We start from the raw sequence: 23882 nt of genomic DNA on the forward strand, positions 1-23882 counted from the left end.
TTAGAGCCTGCACATAAGGGAGCTTGATGGAGTTGCCTTTCTACTTTACTGAAGTCAGTGGCAAGTCTGTTCATTTTAGACTTGGCAATGGGGCAAAGAGCAAGCCCTTCCTGGAAGCCTCTCCCCAACTCCCTGGAAGCCACCACCCAAATCAAATCCGGAAGCAGAGTACAATAGATGACAATGTCCAGGTTAAGTCCATAGAAGGCAAGATAGACCAACAATCTGATCAACTTTGGCAGCTTCATATGAACAGCCTTCTGTTATCATGGCAAGTTTTTAGAGGTTGTAGTTTGATCCTAGGCAAGTTTTCATCAGATGATAAGCAGCTGCAACAAGTGTTTCAGAGGTCCATAGTCTGAATGCCCAGTGTTTCCATGCTGCTCAGAGGAGTCCTGGAGAAAAATTATGTAATTGGGCGCCCCCTTGTGGAAGCAGATGGAACCTGTTCAGAATAAGAAACTGGTTCTTTATATGTTATAGCAGCATCATGAAAACCGCTTTTCCATGGCTTTATCCCACGACCCCAGTGGCGTAGCTAATGAACATGTAGCCCGGTGCAGAGCTCAAAATGATGCCCTGGAAGTGATGTCACAAACTGAAGTGACGTCACACTCAGGCTTTTAAAGAAGTGCAAATTGGGGGAGGGAAACCTGCCTCCTCCCCCCAGCAGTTAACCACACACTTGATCTGCCACCTCCCCCCAGCCCGTGACATAGCTAAGGCATCTATCTGCTATCTGGTGTCAAATATGATTTTGTAGCCCCTCCCCCTCCATGACAAAATCAAAGTTAATTAAGTAAATAAATAAAAAGTGTGCCCTTCTTATTGGTCAGAGACACTGTGCTGGGGTGAAGAGGGATGGTTATTCTCCCCCTGCTAAATATAAGAGGAGCACCACTTGAAGAAGTGCCTCTTTACCAGTTAGCAGGAGTAGCTGTGTTATGATACATGGAAAAGAGAGCTGACTCATATTAACACCTTAGTGGTTCCATGCTGTATCATAACATCTCAATGGCTCTCAGAACAATCAGACTCATGGGTCATGTGAGTTAAGAAAACCTACTTTTTGATCCATAAGGCTGTTGCGTTTTTGTTTTCTGGTTAATTGGTCATACCTTTTGATAGAATACAGATATTCCAATGGGGTTTGTTTCATTGCATTCTGCTTTAAATTACCTTTCCAATGATATATAACATGATGGTATTATTCGTACATACCAAGTTTTTTTTCACAATTTTGGCCACTTGAGTCAAGCTCAGCTTGTTGCCCCCCTAAAGCTTGTTGCCTGGTGCAACTGCTACCCCCTACACCCCCTTAGCTACGCCACTGCATGACTTTGCTATAAAGTAGGGTCAATCAGATGAGTCTCCCACTGGATAATTCTCCCCATCCCAGCCAGCTGACAATTGTGAATTATAGACCCACACAATTGGTCCCTTCCACAGCGCATTGGACCTTTAAATGCTATGGCAGCACCATGGGATGAAGTCATGAACATCACCTGTGCCACTACCATGATGGAATCAAACCAGCAGCTACTACCAAAAATCTCCCAGAAAAGTAATGTGAGGAATGCAATGAGACCTGACAGTACAAGCACTCCTGCTCAAATTGCAGCAAGCACTACTACTCACTATCAAGCAGTCCACCCACATCTCTCCTATTCACAGCCCACACTGTCCTCCTTTACCTGCTAATCCCCCTCCCTGGCTCAGGGAAGAAAAAGTTCCACTGTGAGGAAGGGCATGGGAGTGACAGAGGGCTCTGGTGCAGAGCTGGGAAAAGCCCAGCATACCTCTCCTCCCCTGGGAAATTGTCCTCTGAAAATTACTGCCAGGAATGAAAAGGAAGCTCAGAGTGTTATTTTCTATCTCTACTACATGCATCAGAGCCCAGATCAGGATCCTGGGAATTGTACTTTGGTAAGGGTACTAATCTGGAAATTTTCAACTACTGTGCCACAGCACACTCATGCACTGGCATGGGGGGTCAGGGGGGCATTGTGTTCCTCCATGGCCTCCCTGGCCCCCAGAAGGCCTTCTGAGGTGTTCAAAATGCTGAAAAACTACACTTGTGGTTTTTGCAAAAAGCCAGAAATGATGTTTTTTAGGTAGGGGGCAGCATTGTGTGGTCCTGGCCCTGGGCAACACAAGGGCCAGGTTCCCAATTGCGTTGGGGTGTTGCAAACAGTCTTCAGGGAGTTTGGGAAAGGGCCATTGGGAGATGGGAGCCCCCAACCGGCAGCATGGTGTGCCTTCTCAATTGGCAAAATATGGTGTGTCTGATGGCGTGCCTTGACAATTTTGGTGCCTTCTCAGTGTGCCATGAGACGAAAAAGATTGAAAATTGTTATTCTAACTCAGGCTTCCTAACAGAATACAGCTTCCAGATTTTCATAGGAAGAGATAATAACTTAAGTCTGTTTTTCATTGTGTAGATATTCTGAGAGAAATAAAGCATCTTGAGAAATCTGAAATCTGGCCAACATCACAGAGGCATAGTTACATTTTTTATCTGGTGTTTGTCTTTATTCTAACAATCAAGTGAAGCCAACCAGCACCCTGTTGTTGTACTGTTATGTAAAATTTACATATTATGTAAATTCAGGACCCCAAGTGACTTCCCCAATATCAAATGAGAAAAGCACAGTTTGCACAGGCAAAGCCTGGGAATACATACATCCTTTATGATTTGCCCAAGTCCACTTTCACAAGTACCTAATACTTCATAAGAGAGGCTCACCTGCTTGCAATAAGAGAGAGTGCTTGGACCACAACTCTGAAACAGTATGAGGAGGTAGAGTAGAGATCATATCCAGTTAGCCATGTGATGGATTGTATTTTTATCACCTTGCCAACCATTGCTACAGTCTTTTCTTCTCCTTTTGTCAGTGGATCAGTACCTTGTGATCTACTCGTGCCCTTTTCCCACCCATTGTTTTGATTCTTCAGCCTTTTAATAAACTCCTTGCATTTTTACTGTTTTGCCTGCCTAGTTTCCATTACTCATAATGGTTTGCCACATTTCTCAGACCACCAAGTTCCACTATCACTTGGTTTTAAGGGATTCCCCCAAGTTCTGGGGCTCTCTGCTTACCTAGGAGAGGGGCTTCTTCAAGACAGCTTCTTTATATCTGGGTTTAAGAGCTTTGGGTGGTGGCACTACCCTACCTTTTCCCAGTTCATTCCCAGTATCTCCAGTACAGGAGTGAAAGCAAATGACAAGAATGCCACCAGCACCCATTAGACATCCAATTTGCCTTCTGTCTCTGCCTAGAGTTGCTTTTGCCAGAAATTTTTAGAACAGAAGCAACATCATCCAAGAGCTTTCTTATACCAGACAGCATTGTCTAAATGCATAGGGAATATTGGGCTGAAGCAAACTTGTTGTCTCATATAAATGTTTTGATATTTCGAATGTCAGGATGTTCCAAATATGGGGAGGGGAGCAGAGTTCCAGCACTTCTGCATTAGAAGTGATGATGGAATCAGCAGGAACACTCAGATGCTGCATTTGAAACTGTTTTCAAAGGAGCTTTGCTGAAAAGGCATATCAGGCTCAGCACAAGGCAAACTGAGAAATTTGTGCCACAGTTTTCCCAGCATGAAGATGTGTCTCAGCAAGCTGATTTAAGCCTATTAGGAATAGACAATGAGTGCAATCCTAACCCCCTTATGTCAGTGCTTTCCAGCACTGACATAAGGGCAATGCAGCTCTGAGGTAAGGGAACAAACATTCTGTTACTTTGAGGAGGCCTCCATAAGTGACACCCAACTGCAGGATGCAGCACATGTCCCATTGGCACCGCTATGCCAGTGCTGGAAAGCACTGACATAAGGGGTTAGAATTGCGCCCCAAATATTTGTTCCTCTACCTCAGGGCAGCATCCATGTTGGAAACTTGGATAGGATTGGGCCTTTTAAAAAAGGTTTGACCTTACCAGCTGCTCAAACCTCTGTTTTTATCATTTTACTATGGTGGTGGGGCCTCCTAGAGCTTTTGATGAGCTCCACATTCATTGGAACAGGACCATTCTGGTGGCCTTGTGTTCCCCATCACCTGGCCTTTGATAGGAGCTGAGACACATTTGCCTACACATGAATAAATGCACACATGCTGCTCCATTTCAGTTTCCCTTGGGCTCAATAAATTTTCTTTGTTAGCTTGGGGGGGGGGAACACTTCCTTCTGGAGTGTTTTTTGGGGCTTGCATTCATTTAAGACCAATGAACCAATGGTAGTTTGTGTTCTTTTCGGCCTGCCCTTTAGAGTGGACTGAGGCACAGTTACCTACTCATGAATAAACTCATGTGTGTGGCTCATTTTTCATGGGGCTCCATGCATTTTCCTATACAGCTCTCAGCTTCCATTTCACCACCCATCAAGAGTCAGGTTTGAGAAATAGTAAGTTTCACAGCCTGGTCATATAGGCTGTGGCTGCTGGTGGAATGCATATTCTGTAAGAGCTTGCCGCCAAAAAAATGACTATAAAGCTTCCAGCAGCGCAATCTCCTCTTAAAGGCATCTAGGCCAGATACCATCACCACATTCTGTGGCAAGGAGTTCCACAGACTAACTACAAATGACTTGTTTTTCTGAGTAAGTGTTGCTAGATCAGGTTGCAAGGTGGTCATTCCACCATGTACTTGGTGTAAGGCTCTTGTGAACTCTGTGAAAATGACTTTTAAGTAAATAGCACACAGAACTGGCAGGAGGAATGTGAATGAAAGGTGCTTATGAATTAAAGACATAGACCTAGAGTTCAGACCTAGAGGGCTTAGAGGTTATAGGGGCAATAACTCAGTGGCAGAGGGGCTCAGGTTTGACCCGTCATCTCTATGGAGGGCTGGCAAAGACCCCTGTTGGAGACCATGGACACCTACTTCAGGCAGTGCTGGCATTTCTCAGTGAGATGGTCCAATGGACTTTATAAAGCAATGTCATGGGTTTCAAAGCAAGGAACAGCAGGCCCTTGATAGTAATAGAGCAGAATAATTTGGGGTGGTGCAACACATTATGGAGGTCAGGAGAAGAGCTGCGCTTGCCGGGCACCTCAAGTTCACGTGCAGGAACCTGAATCCCCTTTGCACCTGTCACACTATTTGCAAGAGGGACTTCTGGAGGTTCATTTCTGAAGGTCTGTGCCTTCCACACACATCATCGGACCTACAGAGGCAGGTAAGATGGTCAGGAAAGTTGAAAGGTTGGGGGGGGAAGGCAGAACAGAGGTAGGGAGGGGCAAAACTAAGTGGGGTGGGAGGCTATGGAAGAAGGGTGGATCCAGCGGCATGCACCAGATCCTATCCCCCTTTTCTGCAGTCTCCCCATTCCCTTTCTCTCCTCAAACATGTGCTAGTGAAATTGCTAGCACAGGTTCGAGGAGAACCATCGCAGTGTGGGAGGTTTATGCTGGGGTAAGGAGGTTTAAATTCCCTTTCCCTGCCGAAGTCTTTCAATCTGATCCCCCACTTGATACAGCGCACCTGCTGTTGGCATGGCTGCACCAGCAAGGGGGGGGGGCGGGAGGACAGGATTAGTATGTCAGAGTATGAATAAGTGGCAGGCAAATAAAATGCTCTAATGAAGAACTTGAAAGTTGCTGTTTTTCGTTTTTTGTTGTATAGTCTTATTAGGGTGCACTCATGAGGACTGGGGTGTGTCATTATGAACTCCTGCACTTTCAAATTTACCACTGAATCAATGAGAGTGATGCCCTCCGATGTGCTTATGATGCTGATCAGATTTTGGCAAGTCATGCCTTCTAGAAACATGTGCCTGATTTCCATGATAAACGGGGTAGTGGTCCCCTACTTGGTGGCTCTACGTGCTGTGTTTCCATTTGAGCTTATGTTGAAATGCAAAATCAAGGGTGTGTGAATTTTATTAGCAAAAATAGAGAATACAAAAAAAAAAAATGAAAGGAGAGACTTGGGCATGCACTCCCACAGTATTGCCTTCTAGGAAAACAAAAGATGTAAACTTAACAAGTTTACACAAAAGAAAAATATCTGATACCTTTATCTGCATCTTCAAACACTGAATTTGAAAGGGGTTTTCTGGTAATTATTGATATAAGTAGCTTGCAAGCTGATGCAGTCAGCATTTGTTTAATCGTCATCGCGTATGTTTTAGATTATATTTTTCTGTTGATTTTATTGTATCTTTGTTGTGAGGTGAGCTGCCACAAGGTCCCTTGCAAGGTCGGAAAGGCAGGACAGAAATCTTCAGATAAATCAAAATAATTATTCAAGACTTTTCTGCTAGAAATGTGACATGGAATTAAGTTTTGGGTCCTGTCATAAGTCCCCATTGGATTAACAATGTGCCCTGGATTAACAAATGCTGTCCACTGTCTGGGACCAGTGGAATCCATGGAAACCCACTGGCATAGATGGAAACAATTATTTGTGCCTGTTCTGGATGGCATGTGGGGGGGGGGGGAGAGAAATTCCATATAGCACTGTTGAGATCCTTTCCTCCTCCTCCACCACTCCCCAAGATGTTGGATAAGGACAATCCTGAGAGACAACAGTGAAGTCTACACCAATCATTATATATTATTTTATTTCTCATATTTTATTGGAAGTGAAAAAATAATTTAACTTTTTACAGGTGGCAACATCTGTTCCTGTCCCATCTAGCTGCCCATTAGGGATAAAATAGCAAGTCAGCACCTAGACAAAATTCTACCTCTTGAGAGTTAAACATTCATGAAGGCACCACTTCCTCTTACGACATCCCACAGTGAAGGGCAGGAGAATGGCAGTGGGTACAAGCAGGCCCACAGCATCCTGAATAGAAATCCTCAGCACCAATCATCTCCTCTCCACTCCAACCCCTTCGGCATCCCTTTGGGGTCAAGTGATCTGCAGTGGTGTCTCCAGCATCTCCATGAGGAAGGTGTCAATAGGGGTGTCGCCAATCAGCTTGAAAAAAAAGAGGTGTTCCAGGCATTTCAGGCCAATAGATCGAAGTGCAGGCAGTCTCAGGAGGAGCTTGGCAAACCTGTAGGAACCAGACATACAGACAGCCTGCAGTTAATGGCTACTGGGAAGGACACCAAAATGTGTCTTACTGAGAGACAAGTTCCTGGATTTCTTAACTGGATCTGAAGTGAGCCAACCTTCATGTATGGCACTGAACTTCTGGCCCTGTTCTGATGCAAGTCCAAATGCTGTTTGGTGTGGTTAATCACCATCAGAGGTGGCACCTGGAATAAGTCACTGAAGTTCAGGGAGGAAGGGTTAGAGATGTAGAAAGAAGTCCATGTTTTCAAGACTTACCTTGTCCTCTGAACCCCTGGGGGCTGGGGATAAGAATAGGCCCTCAGTTTGGCTGTACTTGTCATAAGAGGCGACTAAACAGCCACCGGGTAGATGGGACTCGTCAGCCTGGGAAGGCAGCTCATCTGAGAGAAGGAAAACTCTGATCCCAAACCTCCACTGCCTTGTGGCTACATCCAGTTATGGAAAAGGCTTCAGGAGACAACCTTGAGGCAAAATCCAGAGCCAGAATCCCTGAGACAGTTCATGGCTGAACACAGTTACGTTCTGGCAACTCCTGCGATGCTGCTGGAACCAACCGTATTGGCCTCTGCCTTTCCATTGGACCATTTCAGCAACATGGAGAGGGGGGATTTGCTGCATGGGTAACAGCCTATCCTCCATACCTACTTTACCCAGGCTTCACGCACTGGAGAGGACACTCTGTTCCAGAACCACCATTCAGAGCGTGACACCATAGTCTTCCGAGACTGAAGGATGCCAACAACATTGTTGTCCTCTGAAACAGTACAATTTATACTAAGAGCAATGTTTGCCAACGTAAGCCAACAATTGCACCAGAGGCTGACTACAGAAGGTAAATTACAGCCCGCAGCCTGCACTGTTGCTGGCTGAACATGTCGCCATCCAAACAGAGGTATCAGCAAGTATTCAGTTTGTCCTATCAAGACCTAATGCAGTTCAGACTGAGTGTTCTTTCTTACGAGAAAGATGCTCGTACATGCTGTTTCACTGCATCACAAAGGTAAGGCTTCAGTCTTCAAGTCTCCCTTCTCTGAATAGTTTCCTTTCTTTGATGCTCTCTTAAGGCACTGCCCTTCTATTTGAACACACTGAATGAGGATGAGCATTCTTTGCTGTTTTCCACTTTTCAATTCATTTTGCTGAACTATTTTAATTAAATAAAGTACATCACTATCAAACTTTACATGTAGCTGTTCACATTAATTTGAGACGTTAGTGATAGTTTCCTAATCCCTTTATGATCACTTAATGAGAGCCCAGCCATTGGGTCCAGCTCAACCCATAAGGAAGGCTACTGACAGGCACAGCCAGCTGTTTGAGATATGAAGTCCCTCCAAGGACCCTCTTTACCAGACTAGACCTGTCAGAGGGAGAGGAATTGCCAAAGGACTGGGGCAGACAATAGAATTGCTTACCTATCACTAGTGTTCTCCAAGTGGGCGTTCAGTCACACATATGATAAAGTGCCTGTGCAGACCATAGATAGGACCTTCTAGAAAGATTTGGACTACTACTTTCCTCCTCTCCACCATGCATACAAGTGAGACATGTATGAGGTTAAGGACCAAAGCCAGCACCCTTCTCCATCAGTTCCATCCAGTGGTATAGCTACTGGCACCCGAGGCAACAAAAAAAAATTAATGCGCTCTGCCAAAGCACTTCCCATTTTAGTGAAAACCAGAAGTGCATTTCCAAAGCCTCCAGCAGGGCTTGTAAGGCCTTCCAAGGCTTGGGGTGGCCACACATGGCCCTGACGCCCTCCAGGCATGGCCTCATGGATGGGTCAGCACTAATAAAAAGGCAACTATGAGGTCAAAAGTGTTTCTTCCTCAGTAACCTGTCAGCGGCATGTAAAGTTCTTCTTCCCCAAAAGACTTTGAGTTGTTGGCCATTTAATTGGGTCTTATTGTCTCTGCTGTTTATGGTGGGTTTTGCTGGTTTGTTAGGTTTTAAGGGCTACACTAGATGATATTTTAAACCTGTCTTTAACAGATGGGTTTAAAGGCAGGAGTTATCCCCTGAAGCTTCCAAATGGCTGCAAGGGAAGCCAAGTTCAGCATGGGAGCATGGCACACCCTTAAAGGGCATTTAATGCCTCCCCCCTTCACTGCTTGGTGCAGCAAAAATCTGCATCTGCCCTGATACAGTAAAGTTGTGGTTTGTGGAAACTGCCCCTTTGGGAGGCGGGGATTTTTGCTACACAAATGTTGGAGAGGAAACCATTAAGCCTCCTCTAATAGGGTGCTTTGCTCCCACTAAATCCCATTTCCCAGCAACCATTCAGCAGCTTCAAAGGCCACTTTCACCTTTGTTTCTTAAAGATGGGTTTAAAGTGTCATCCAGATGGACTGATGTGGTGATTTATTTAAAAAGTTTTTACACCAACTCTCTCAAGCTAGGAGCAGTTAACAACAGTGCATTAATGCAAAAATATCTTAGAGAAATACAATGCCCTGCCCTTTTCTTTTACCCCATTTTGGCCACTAGTGCCTATATAATTAAAAATGATGTTTCTTAAAAGAGGGAAGCTGTCAAAATGACCCAGAAAGTACGACTTCTACATGTCCTTCAGGAATATAACAATTTTCCATTTGCAGAATTCAGGGCCAGCCCAAGACCACCTGGCATCTGAGGCAGTGTGCCAAATGCCACCCTTGCTCTTACCAGGAGATGCACCACCCTCTGCTCTTTCCAGTAGAGGCCAATGGGGGGCAGAGGTGGGCATCCCCTGCCGCTCTGCTGCCTGAGGCGACTGTTTCAGTTGGCCTCAGGGGTGGGCCATTTCCTGGCAGCACTTCTTCATATCAGCCAGCAGCAGCATTGCCTAACATACGCAGATATTGCCATGGTGGCCTCTTAAATGAAGACCAGAGAATAGGCATGAGAATGGTCTCCTTTCCAAAGCCGTATCTCCACATTGCAGAGCTTCACTGCTTTAGGTTTCTCTGCGAGGACAGCTTGAATCCCCAACTCCCCCTTCCCCCAACAACTCTTTTTCTAAGCATTCAGCAGCAGGGTTCCTGCACTTGAGAGAAAAGGCACTGCTTTCCTAGGAGAAATAGTGCTATCTGTGGTATGACACCAGAGCCTGGACACACACAGTAGACTTCTAAGCCATTATGCTACTACTCCAGTTGCTGCTTTAACCTCTTATTAACTTTAACTTTAAGTTGCTTCTTAACTTCTGGTGTTATTCCCCAGTTCCCACCAGGAGAGAAATTCTCATGCTCAAAATTATTTTTCACTACTAAGAGTTCACGTTCCCAAATAGACCTGAAACTTGCAGCTCCATATCATGTCTCTGGAACTCTCAACCACTTGTTTACCTGTGCAAAACAACAATCAATGCAAACCCTCAGGGTCTCCAGGGCACTCATTCATAAGGGCAGGTATGAAGTTCTCCACAAAGGAAAGTAAACATCACCCTCAGCTCCACCGAAAGCTAGCATAGGGGCTAAAGTCTTGAGTTTGGATCATAGGGGTTCAAATCCCTGCTTAGCCATGAGAATTGCTGTGCAGCTTTGGGTCAGTCATACCCTACATTACAGGGCTGTTGCGTGGATTAAAAAAGATAATCCTCATGTACCTTGGCATAAGCTCCTAGAACAGAGAGTGGAATACAAATGTAACTTCACAAACAAATATTGCAATTTGTATTTGAGAGTCAGAAAAACTATTTACATCCTGCCTGTCCTCCAGGGAGCATTGATGGAATTCCCAGGGGGTCACCCATCCAAGCACTGGCCATACCAAGGTCTGCTTAGTTTCAGCAAGACTCTTATGGTCTATATATGCCCCTGCTCTGGCATAACATACACAGCTATTCCATTGTCAGCAGTATTTCTCACTTTGCAACACACCTTCATGGGCAAAGGATGCTGAGCCAATTTCTATTTTACCTTCCAGGTTGCTCAGGGTACTTCTGTTTGGTGTAGGCCTCCAGAGCAGCATACACTTTCTCACGTAAAGATTCCACCTCTGCAGGACTGGACAGGCCCTTTGCATCTAAAGTGGAGAGAACAGAGGGGTGCAAGATGGAGTGAAGAAAGACACAGCTCTCTGCCCTTCTCCAGTTGGCAGAATTTTAGGAAGCCACAAGACCTGCCCAGAAGAGATAACAATGCTATAACATGGATAGCCAGTAGAGGGCAGGATATCACCACAGAAGTTCCTCCACACACAACATCCTGGGAACTGTGTGCCTGCTTTGATGATGGCAAGGCAAATAGTGTAAAGCAGTGGTTCCCAAACTGGTGGGTCATAACCCACCGCAGGAAATGAAAATGGGCCATTCCCCCTTAAGGGAAGTGGCTCAGGAATGGGTGCCCCAATGGTGCTGCAGCAATTGCAGAGCCATGGGGCCCCAGGGGCTTTAACACTTACCCCAGGGGGGGTTGCACTGTCCTCCAGCAGGTTCGGGAGGCTCACAGCCCCCTCTGCAAGCTTCCCCAAAGCTGCACAGAGCTCTGATGGGCCCACGTCTGGTTTCCAATCAGAGGGAGCTGTGAGCTTCCTAGACGCTGCCGGATGCCAGTGCAACCCTCCAGGCAAGTGTAAAAACCCCTGCTTCACTGCAGCATAGCGACCACTGCAGTGCTGTCAGGGTGTCTCCTGCCCCACCCCCGTATACATCATGGTCCAAAAATCCAACTAGGACTTTGGGACCACTGCTATAGAGGGACAATTGAATGAGACTCTAGACTAGAAGGATACAACAGCTGTCTTTAAGACAAACAGTAACACAAGCATAGCTGGAACAGTTTGGGACAACAGGAATGAATGGCTTAGGTAGTCCTCAAGGTTGCTTTTCCCTACCCTGACATGTTCAGCCTTTCCACCCATCTCACTCAATTCCTCCTTTCTCCAGTCATCCATAATGCTGTTCATCTCCCTATCAATTACTTAACCACCTTTCCAATCCTGGCTTGTGCTCTTGACAAGGCTAACTACTTGCACCCCCTCCCCCCCCCAAATTTCCCAACTTCAATTTTCAAAAACAGACAACTTATAGAAAAAATAAAAAGCACAAAACTTGAAACTGCTAAATTAATTTTAAATTGCAATAATAAGTATGTGAACATTCAACAAATCAAACCAAGGAACAAAAAAAAAAGACAATGAAAACAGAACTTTTGAAGCCCATTCCCCTTCTGGCCATTGATTCTTGCAGTAAGTTGAGTATCAAAATGCCACACAGGGCCCAATCTTATCCAACTTCCCAGCACTGATACAGCCATGCCAATGGGATATGTGATGCATCCTGCAGTTGGGGGGGGGCGGCAGTCGTTGAGGCCTCCTCATGGTAAGGGAATGTTTGTTCCATTACCTTGGGTCTATATCAGACTGGAAAAGACTGGATAGGATTGGCCCCACAGTTGAATATAGTGGGGACAGTACGGCCAGGCAGTTGCAAAAAGGGGACACGGAGGAGCCAATGACAAGACCAGAACCAGCAGCAACAGGCCTGCTTGGGAGTCACTGTTCAGGACGCAGGGCATTTGTCCCAATTGGTAGGCTGGCCCTAGACTTAAGAGTTGCTAAAGGAAGATATTCGGTTACTAAGCGGCAAGGTTTACCTGGATTGAAGAGGACAATGGCTCGTAAACAGCCCAGCTCAGACTTGTCCATCTGCATGTCTTTCATTTTGGACACCAATTCAGTAAGAACCCTGCATTCACAGGAGACAAGAGAGGGAACTGGGACCAAGTATCATGTCACATTCAGTGTGGAGTTTGGCCCTCCTTAAAAATTGTATAGTACTAATACTAGTTGATAGTATTTGATGTCATCACCGTGTGTCCAGAAACTCCAAGGAGCTGCCATGCAGCAAGCAAGGGGTCCATGCAGTGCTGTGGAGCCCTTAGAGGGAATACTGGCCATGAGGGGGAGAGAAATCCGGATCAAGATGACAACTTCACTCCTAATTAAACTTTTAAAAAATCAGGGCCAAAATGTGTCTTTAAGACCATGTGTAGTTTGGCCCTAAGAAACAGTGTTGCACTAAATGCGTTAATGGTGATCTAGGGTGAAATGCAAGACTGAGGGGCTAACTCCATGTTGCATGCATTTGATGCCACTTTAAAAACTTTGGGAGGGTGGAATTAGAACAGAAAAGTGAGGTGAGTCAGAAGGAACACTCTTTTCCCGTCCATTGTTTTCTTCCTCGCATTACTCCCCAGACAGCCTTTCCCCTCTTGCAAGTTTCCAAAAAGTGCATTTTCCTTGGCTGACTTTTCTGTTCTCCAAAACCTAACTCAGAAGTTACCTAGGAAAAGTGTGAACAAAGATTAAAAACATGCCTGTCAAAAATGGAGCCCACCCCAGCACTATGCGCACTGCTTCGGTGCACATGTAAACCGGTGGCCAGGAGGATGCCATCCTGCACTGAGACAGAGCGATGGGAGAAAGAGGCAATCAGCAGTTCATTCCAACCTAAAAGAAAAAAAAAAAGATGTACGTGATGCAGACGTTTCTCACAGGAACAGTGTAAGGGTTTGCCTCTTTAAGGAGGTCCTGTACTGGACCAATTTATGCTTGGACTCAATGCAAACATTTGAATGACACAGAATACTTTACCAGTCCAAATCAAAACTTCAAGCTAGTTCTATATACTACCCTTATTTACATTCAAACTGATTTTCAAACGTGAATGTTTTTTACAGTGTACCTGTGTATTTGAAGTAGAACAGGAAAGGAGAGTGCCAGGTGCAGATGCCTGCCCTGGAAAACGCTGTTCCCAGAATTTCAAAACTTTCATTAAAAGAGGAAGTGATGAAATAGTAAGAAGTGGAGGGACGGGTGAGAAGGAAACATGCGAGGAGCAAACAATAGCAAGGAAGCTGGGGTGGGGACAAGAAACAAGAAATAAACATCCTTTGTGTAATTATTCTTGAAGAGAGACCAGTGCGCATTCTAAATTCAAGCAGAAAATCCACTAGATCTTATTTTCTGGGTGAGGATCATAGCTGCCCTTAACTGGCAGTAGAGCAGAGAAACTTTGGAGATGAAATTATGGATATCCTAGGAGATTTTTAGCTGTCATTAATGGCATATGCAACTTGCTAGCAAAGTGAGGAGGGGTTGGGATGAATTACTGAACTACTCAGAGCCAGATGGGGAAGGGGCTAAAATGTCAAGACAATGGACGAATACCAAGCAGATGCCCCAGGATCCTGTATAGTTAAGAACTTTTCACACATGGCACAGTGGCAAACTGAAAGTACTACTGAAAACCTTGACCAGAAGCTACAGCTAAACCTGTTACCCTGCACATGCTCAATCTTGTCTGAACTCAGAAGCTAAGCAGGGTCGGGCCTGGTTAATACTTGGATGGGAGACCACTTGGGAATACTGGGTGCTGTAGGCTTATACCATAGTCTTTCGAGACTGAAGGTTGCCAACCAGCAGCCCTCCCCAATTAAGTGTACAGTCATGATACAAGTTTGTGAACAACAGGTAGGAACATTTTAATTCCTGGAAGTACATCTCATGCAGCTTACATATACTTGTAAAAAAAAAATGTGAATCTGCCCTATGGCTACAACAAATGAGAGAATTTTTCATTTGCTGGACTCCACCATTTCATGGAATGAGGAATGAGGAAGGAGGTTGTTTGAAGGTTCCCTGATACGAAAATTCCCCATACTTGCATGACTCATACACTGGGTAAAAGGTTATTTAGAATACTTATATACCTCTCTTTTTTAAGAAAAAAAGTTCATAAAGCTGTTAATAATAAAGCAGTTTACATAGCAAAATAATTTTTGAAAAAAAGAAGCTCCGAAGCCTTTCCTCTGACATTCATATTGTTAACACAGGGTATTTACGGCTGCACCAGATTTTCATGGGTGAACAACAATAACACTTACCTTTCATATAGTGCTTTCTAAATAGCTTTACATGTATTATTCTAAAGTTGTCCTAGCAACATTCCAGTAAGGTAGATTAGATGTCCAGATTTTTTTTTTTTTTGAAAGGTCCTGTACCCTGAGCATTTCTCTAAATTTGCTGGAACAGCCTATTTATGGGGCAGCAACATGTCTAGGTATAGCTGTCCATGACTGGACACTGAATTTGGGTGTCTCCCTACCACTTCCTCACCAGCTGGCGCATTCCAACAGCCTGACTGCCTGAATCAGGCTCTCTCTGTCTGCAAAAAGAAGGCTTGAGAGCAGCAGCAGCAAACTCAAATGCCACGCTCTCATTGCTGACTTCCACCACCTGTGAGGACTGGAGAGGACACTCCCTCTTGGCTGGGAGAGAGAAGAGTTCACTGGAGCATGCCAGCACCCCAACAGCAGGCTCCCCCTGCACAGAGGAGCTACATGGTGGTGGCAGATTAGTAACCCCCCCCCCAAGTGTCCCGGCAACAGAAGAACAAATCAACTGTGTGTCACACACAAGTCACCACAACAGTGGTAGGTGGTGCCCTGCCCCATACTGGATTATAGATATCTCCCCACCTAGGAGATGCACTGCAACATCAGGGTGAGGAGACACAAGGGAACCTAACAAGGTCAGCTGGATTTTTTGTTTACAATTTATAAAATCCTTTTTTTCCCTTTTTCCTATTTTTAGCAATTGATTAAAATAAAATGTATGTGGTGCTTCTCCCTCCCTTACAGAAAGCATAAATCATTTTTTCCCTCTTATTTTTCTATTTTCCCATTGTTGTTCTTTTTCGTCTTCTTGTACATCTTCATCTGTTTTTTCCCTTTTTTCCTCTTCCTTCCACCTTGTACTCTGCTAAGCAAAGCAAGATGAAGGAGACTGGGGAAAGGAGAGGGGACCTCCATATTGCAACTGGAGCTAAGGAGTGACTTGTCTCAAACCATCCAATGAGTTCATGGCAGATTTAAACTGGGGGTGTCCTGATTCACAACTCACATTCTTGGGCTGAAATCCTACACACACTTTCCTAGGAGCAAACCCCATTGAACCCAATGGGGCTTACTTCTGAGGAAGCATGCACAGGATTATGCTGTTAGTCACTCTACTACACCAGCTCTTTCAGGATGAACATTGCTGGCACTAGGTTGTCCCTGTTCACTGCCCTTTTCAGCGGCTGCTTTAGCCAGTGGCAAAGCTAAAGGGCTACAGGGGGTAGCATCTGCACCAGGCAACAAGCTGAGCTTGACACTAGTGGTCAAAACCTTGGTATGTACAAATAATACCATCATGTTATATATCATTGGTAAGTTAATTTAATGCTTTAAATCAGGTTGGAATATCTGTACTCTATCAAAAGTTATGGCCAATTAACCAGAAAGAAAACTAACTAACTAACTAACTAACTAAATAAATAAATAAATAAATTTTGCTGTGGGGGCAACTACAAAATCTTCTTTGATGCCAGGTACCAGACACCTTAGCTATGCTGCTGCCCCTTTTTTAATTTTAAAAAAGTAACTTTTAAGTAACTTTAAAAAGTGACTTTAAAAAAAAGTCACTTCCAGGGTATCATTTTATACTCGGCACTGGGCTACACTTTCATTAGCTACACCACTGGCCTTAGCACTATTAAACAAACAGCCAGAGTGGTTCCTGCTAGCTATTTGACCAGCCAATCAGGGATCACGATGATGCCATGGCACATGTGTTATGTTGCTAAAGCTGCAATCCTAACCACACTTTCCTGAGAGTAAGCCCCATTGAACAATATAGGACTTACGTCTGAGTAGACCTGGTTAGGATTGTGCCCTAAGTCAGATTAGCTACATAGCTTTACAAGGAAACCTATTAGGAGTATGGACACTCACTCTGATTTGGGTTTGTTACATCTATCAGATGTGACAGCATGACATCATGAAACCAAATTTTTTAAAAAGGGAAATGTGTCTTGCCATAGTTCTGAATGGGTGAACACGTTCTCTCTGTTTTGTAGTTCTGTTCTGTATGAGCTATTATCAAAATGGAGAGACTTATTGCATGAGAGGGAAAGGGTTTTTTGAAAAATGCCAATTTTGGCTCAGCCCTAATACTTTGTTTTTAAATATGACGGAACAGTCGAACATGCAGTTCTTCACCTCCAGCCTAAAATGGTAGACCAGCAGAATATGTATCCTGAATGTGCGCTGATCTTTTTACTCTTTTTTTCCTCATATAATCTGGTCTTAAATACTTGATTGGCCAGTGGCAAGGGATGGGGTTCAAAATCCATACCTGCTCGGAGGAGGATAACTTGGTCTTCCAATGTCAAGTCTGAGAAGTGTGGTATCCGCTTGGCCCACTCCACGAGTGTGAAAAGCTGCTTGTCAGCTGCATGGCATATATTGGTGACAGGATCATTAGTCTAAGGGAGGAACAGGAATATCAAGTCAGTGAAAACAACCACCCACCTTGTTTTTCTGCAGACTTTGTTCCTGGATACTAGGCACACAAAATTCTCATTAAAATGTTTGGAAATATATAGCAGTGATATCCAAGAATTCTCCCTTCAGGAATACTTTTCACATCAAGGTATCTGCTGAGGAATCCCCACTAAACACTACAGAACATTCTGAAGCATGTTCATGTGGTGTACAGACCATACCAGTTAGGCCTTACTGCTGACCAGCATGAAACAAGCATACATTCTGGAACACACACACCCAACAATCCCCTGTGTGTACACATTGAGGGGGAAGATTAGCAGTGGTGGTTTGGTTATCTTTCAGGAACCTCTTTCAGAAGGTTATTTTCCCCTTTGAGCTGGGCTTACTGAAGTACAGAAAAAAGTGATGAGTTTTAAATTAACATTCAAAAATCAAGGGTGCAAATTTTGCCATGAAAAATACTTAATTTTAAAGTTTCTGCAACAATCTGAAAATTCAAAATTCTTTCAGGATTTGGGGAACTGTCAACTCCTTCATTTGCACAAAGTTGAGGTTCCTCATAACTTTTTGACAACTCATCAATTCATCCAAACTATAACAGCAGAAGACAAAGTCCTCCTATCTAATTCCTTCTCAATTGCTAAGCTAGGTTGTACTGTATGGAATAACGAGAGGATTCTGCATAAAATACTTGAACGCACAAAGGGTCAATTTTATCCAACTTTCCAGTACCTATGCAGTCACAATGCAGACCAGAGGTAAGGGAACAAACATTCCCTTACGTTGAGGAGGCCTCTGTGACTGCCCCCCCCCCCAGAAGATGCAGTGCGTGCTCCACTGGAATGTTACATCAGCACTGGAAAGTTGGATAGGACTAGGCCCAAAGTTGCCTTGTCCTGAGCCAGACTGTCGAGTTCAGACCTGTCTACTTTGATTTGCTTATTCCAGTCCTTCTATCTGACATCTTTTTAATGGAGCTTCCACATCTTTTTTACTGGAACTTCCAAGGATTGGACCTGGGACTTTTTGCACACAAATCAAGTACTCTACCACAGAGCTACGAAAACAAAGAGCTGTGGAGGGTGTCAAACAGTAGGCAATGCAATACAAACACATCCTTCCTTCTACCAAAGGGAAATCATTCAGAACTCCCTTCTTCAAAAGGATTAAGAACCCAACTTATCAGTTATTGACTGAGAGGTAAAACATTTTATCTTTGTAAGACTGATGCAATTACCATCAAAGCAACTAAGCAAAGCTAAAGTACCGTGAACAGCTGAAAAGAGCATGAGGAGTTGCCACTTACTGAATTATCAGCATTCACATCACCATAAGATTCAGTTTTGGGTTCAACAGCCATTTCAGCTTCTAAAATCCTCTCTACAGGCATGTCTTCACTGCCACCATTGCTGCTGGTGGTAGACTCTGCTTCATTCTCACTCCGCTCTCTGCTCCTTTGCCTCTCTTCTTGAACTGCTGGAGTATAAAAACAGGTGCCATGTTTTTCCTCAGTCTTCACATCTCAGGCTCTCCATTTCTGTGCCCCTCACATATCACCTCCTTGGTACTCCCTCACATCCTTCTCCTGCTCTCACCTTCTAGACTTGCATTATGCTCAAAACACCCACCCCCTGCTCTTTTGCATCAAGCCCCTCTCCCATCTTCATACTGTAGTTCTTTTTCAAAGCCTTTCCTGGACCACAGTAATCAGAATGGTGTGTTCTTCTGTGCTAAAAAGATATTAAAATACTCCGCCAGAAAAAGAGGAATGCTGCATCCTGTCTAAATTTTGTAAATAAAATGTTTGTGCTAATTTTGCATACATGATTCTTGTTGACTAGTCTTGGGGAGCAGCCAGGAAATAGGGATAGGATGGATGTCCTGAACTTCTGAACATCATAGTCAGATTCCCCCCTCCCAGTTTCTGAGATTTCAGCCACCATTGCCTACACACTTTCCAGCATACCTTTGCAGCCAAAAGAGTTCTAAGAACTTGCTTTAAGAAAGGAGGAAGGAAAAAGCAGAGATTCTCAGGGAGATGAATTCTGTGCCCTGGATCATATTTGATGACCAATGAATCCTGCAATGCATGCAGCTTTGACTATAGTCTTAAGTTTAGCATGATGGTGAATTTGCTCCTGTTTTCCAGAAACCCATTTTAACAGTCAGTCACCAAAACCCATTCATTAAGAGCCCAATCTGTGTATGTCTACTCAGATATAAGTCCCATTATAGTCAATGGGGCTTACTCCCAGGTATGTGTGGATAGGATTGCAGCCTAAGTTTTCTAACATTTGCACCAAACTACAAGTCATATGATCCCTGCATCTTTTACAGCTAAGGAGGGACAACCTTGCAGATCCTTTCTATAGAATTAAGCACCAGCACACCTGGTTAATCGCACACTCAGTTGTGAAGCATCTTAGGTCACCTTGGGCCAGTCATTAGCCTGCCTCACAGGGATGTTTGAGGATAAAAGGAGGAAAGAACAAAGCATGAGTTCCTTGGAGGAAGGGTGGGATGTAATAAATACATTTAGCTCCGCCATGTCATTGAAAGAATGGCAAGGAGTTGTATGTAGCCACAAATTATTGGTGGAAACAGCTGTTCAGGAGGCATGAGAATAATTTGACAAAGTAAACAGAAACACTCTCAACCATTATTTATTTTGAACATCCAAATTGCACAACACCACTATCTACAACTTGCTGCACTGTGGGAAAACACAGTCAGACACTCTGTGAAAGTATACAATACATGATGTATATCAAGGGAGGTAAGCGCAACTCTTCTTCAGACTGGCTAAGGAGGCTCCCAAAGATTTGCATGCGGATTTGGCTCAGAGACTGTGCCACTCCCTTGAGTCCAAGGTTGGGAGCTCCCTGGCACTTGGTCCTACAGACCTCCATGGGAATTCACTTTTGCTTTCTCATGCTGAACAGATGAAGGGCCTGTGCTGCAATTCCACTGCCACCACCCAAGTGCAACTTTCAAATTTCTACTGAAATCTCAACCAAAGTGGACTTGGGGGTTTCTCCATATCTGCACTTGGGACAAAGTTCAGCTGTGATTCAGACTTCAACCAACATCAATCAAAAGCAGCTCTGTGACTTTTAATTTTCCCTTTGTCATGTGGATGTTTCTAGAAGTGTCAAGTTTTAGAGTGTCTAGAAGTGTCAATTGTGGGAAAGCTAATGTGGTTTCATCGTAAACCTTTCTTCAGAGCAATTTTTTGGCTTCTTTTCAGGTGTGCCCACCAAGATATGCCCACTATTGCAAGAGATGAGCCTCCCTGCTTCAAAGACGTTCCCAGGGCTCCCCAACCCAGATACCCAGAAGAAGCAGATACCACAAGGGGTTTATTGAATGGAAGCTCTATTGCTAGAACAACCAGAATGTTTCTTTCAGAATATGGGCCCCAACCAGGTGTCAACAGACCAGGTACAATTGATCAGCCATGTCCCAACTGAATATGTGTCAGCCCCCAAAGACCATGAAAAACTCATTCCTGGCATGTGATAACAGAAGGGATGGATGCGAGACTGAGAGAGCCCTGTTGAATTGAGGTAAAGGAGACAGAGGTATGAGGAATACTATCCCTTCTGGTGGAGGAGACATTGGGGGTTTGTGACCCCTATTCTCACTGTGAAGTCTGAGGCCCCACAGAAGACACACTGACTGATATGTGAAATTTTACAGGTAAGGTTGTGGGCTCTCCCTTTGTGACAGGTTGATTGATGGAGGGTCCTTAAGCACCCCTGAACACTACAGTTCCTCTTAGATGTCCTTGAACAAAACTACTGTTTTGAAAGTGAAAATAGCATCCACTTGTAACTTTGGCAAAATTCAGGGAAATCACTTTGCATTTTGTGGGAACTGTGCTCTGCTTGGAATGAGATTTTGGTTCACAACTTGTTTTTTACTCCTTTCCACTAACAACAGCTGCCTGAGGTAGAACAGGCACAGTTCAATTATGTTGCCAGCATGGAAGGGAGGATGACAGTTTCTGTCAGTGTTCTCCAATCCTGAGAATAACTGTGTGTCTACACTGCAGTACACATCCCTTCAATCACTGTGGGAATCAGTTTGTCCAATACAGCATTGGATCAAAGGTGTTGGTGGGAGTTCTGAGCTGCTGTTTGCCCTCATGATTTTGGCTAGCACAACCAAGGATGGGGGGGAGGGTTGATCCTCTTTATATAGACATACCTTCTCTCTTCATACCCATTGCTAGGCATTTCTGATAGCGACAGTACTGGCAGCGATTTCGCTGACGCTTGTCAATCAGGCAGTCTTTGTTATCGCGGCATGTATAGATGAGGTCCTTCCTTATGGTCCGTTTGAAGAAGCCCTTGCAGCCTTCACAGCTGTACACCCCATAATGTTTCCCTAGCAACAAGATAGTGACACATATCAATGCAAGTCTAGTAGGGACATGGGTTCAAGAGGCATCAGGGAAGGGGGAAACAAGGTTTCATCCTTTCATTTTGATAAACGCTTGTCCCAGATTCTTATCTCAAGCATTTCTGTAAACCTCGGTTGAGACTAGAATGGTTTTTATTACATTACACAGAAAATTGTTAGCATTGCTCAGAGTTTGCTGTCACCAACTGACAATAGTCACGTTGACGAGACAGACTCCATCTCGACCCCTAGACAAATTCAGTATGGTAACATTCTCAACTCTGCCCGGAACAAGCTCTGTTTGTGTGAAATATGCAAGCTAGTTAAAATCAAGGACTACAGAAAGCAGTCAGAACTGGCTAAGCTGGGACAAGTGCCAGTTAGAGGGTACTTGCTGAAATTATGTTGCAAGTAGGGTACAATGCTAACTGAACTATATAATGGAACTGCTTGTGCTCTCTTATGAGTTCCTCACCCTGCGGGGAGGGGGAACTACCTTTGATCAAAGAATACAGCTTTCCTTACCAAATCCACCTTTTGACACAGCCTTCTTTATTTCCGCACATCACTGGTGAATGTAGGCTCAGAACTGGGGGGCTTCCGTCTTTCTGCTACGGTCACATCTTTTTATAAGTCTTTTAATAGTGCTTCTTTTATAAGTCTTCCTGTGAAAGCCCTGATTGCAGTGAACTAGAGTTGAGCAACAGCCCTGGCATGTAGCTCCCTTTCATTTCAATTGGGCTTGAGTACTCCCTCCCTAGGCAGACCTAGTTGACTCGGAGCCCAATCCTATCCAATTTTCCAGTGACAGTGCAGCCGTGCCAGTGGAGAGGCAGTCACAGAGGCCTCAGGGCTGCATTACGGTTATACCGGTGCAGGAAAGTTGGATAGGATTGGGCCCTCTATCCCTGCCAGTTTTCTTTTAAAAAGCTGTTATTCCAGCATGTTTTTACATTTGTAGATGTTCAGTTTTATTCTGATTGTGCTCTACATTTTTAAATAGTCGCTCTTTTGCTTTTATTGCTGCTTTTTATTACTGTTACTGAAATTGTTTGGTTTGGTTTTGTAAAATATTCCCTTTTTTTGTTGTTGTAAGCCACTTTGAGCATTCCTTTTTTATGACTGAAAGGCAGGATAGAAATCCCCTGAAACAAACAAACAAAACAAACTGGCTGTAGTGAAAAAAGATGAGTTTTGTACCTGATGACCTGTCCCCACAAATTGCACAGATGTGCTTGGTCAAAGATCCTGGACTTGTGGATGCATAATTCATGGCTCCCATCCCTTGAAGCCCTGGTAGTGGCTTAACATCTTCAGAGCTGCTGATACTATTCATGACACTGAGCTGAGAGAGAGAAAGAGAGTTGGGTAGATGATATGACTTTGGGTTGGTGTTGCAACTATGGTCCAGTATTTAAGACAGAGTTTAAGTGTCACATGCTGCTTTCTGCTGCACAGTGAAATAGACTCCTTATCTACCTCTCTACTCCACAAAATATTTATTGCAACTAATAGCCTAACCCATCCCTAAGAATCAAGGTGAGTAATGAACACTGCTGATATCAGTTATTTGTTGGGGCCCAGAGACTTGGCAATTATCAATCAATCCCATTTTCCCTGCTAGGACATGTATATGGGCTGGTGGTCTCCCATTTATATGGACAGCAGAAATGCTTGCTTGGTGTAAGAAATGCTTACAGATTCCATTGGTATGTGAAACAAATGCTGTTGCCTGGAATGGTTTGCCCTGGAAGCCCATTCCCCTATCCTCAGGTTAAAGTGGCTTAAAGGTGGACCAAACTTTTAAAATCCAAATAATTTTCTTCACAATGGCCCATCTCATTTGCCTGCTCAGTTACTTGACTTGCAACAGCTTGGGATAGTAGTTGCGGTGATACTGTGCATGAGGCATATCAGAGTGAGAGGTAATCTGTGCAAAGTGTACCAAGGAAGTATCCACTGCCTCAGGCTGCAAAGGACATAATAGCAGATGTGTCAATTCAAACATCAGCTGCCTCCTAACATGACATGAGGAGGACAGGTTTAAGAGCAAGTGTCCCGGAGATTTTCCCCTTGCTGGGCCTTAAATTGCAACTTCTTATTTATGCACACGGAATACCACTAGTATATGTAT

General features: G+C 44.2%; 1 protein-coding gene across 2 annotated transcripts; it reads right to left on the minus strand.

The window, feature by feature from the left end:
* Positions 1-6735: 6735 nt before the first annotated feature.
* RXRG (retinoid X receptor gamma) lies at positions 6736-23093 on the minus strand. 2 transcript variants are annotated; one of them, XM_066623820.1, is made up of 8 exons: positions 22949-23093; positions 21554-21733; positions 18651-18820; positions 17193-17322; positions 13331-13463; positions 12608-12699; positions 10931-11036; positions 6736-7008 (listed from the first exon to the last, which is right to left on the minus strand). In XM_066623820.1, the coding sequence occupies exons 1-8, from the start codon at positions 23082-23084 to the stop codon at positions 6861-6863; spliced, it is 1095 nt and encodes a 364-aa protein (XP_066479917.1). In that variant the 5' UTR covers positions 23085-23093; the 3' UTR covers positions 6736-6860. The 2 variants fall into 2 exon arrangements, with proteins under 2 accessions (XP_066479917.1, XP_066479918.1); XM_066623821.1 differs by having other exon boundaries at positions 12608-12705; positions 13325-13463; positions 17193-17320; positions 18634-18820.
* Between the last annotated feature and the right edge of the window lie 789 nt (positions 23094-23882).

The sequence above is a fragment of the Tiliqua scincoides genome, chromosome 4, assembly GCF_035046505.1.
Source record: "Tiliqua scincoides isolate rTilSci1 chromosome 4, rTilSci1.hap2, whole genome shotgun sequence".
Classification (NCBI taxonomy): domain Eukaryota; kingdom Metazoa; phylum Chordata; class Lepidosauria; order Squamata; family Scincidae; genus Tiliqua; species Tiliqua scincoides.

Coding starts and splice junctions, on each gene's coding strand:
- RXRG (XM_066623821.1), bottom strand. CDS start 23,084: ATGAATAGTATCAGCAGCTCTGAAGATGTTAAGCCACTACCAGGGCTT. Junction 21,734..22,948: donor TTGTGGGGACAGGTCATCAG/GTACAAAACTCA, acceptor TCTTGTTGCTAG/GGAAACATTATGGGGTGTAC. Junction 11,037..12,607: donor CATTGTCCTCTTCAATCCAG/GTAAACCTTGCC, acceptor TCTCCACTTTAG/ATGCAAAGGGCCTGTCCAGT.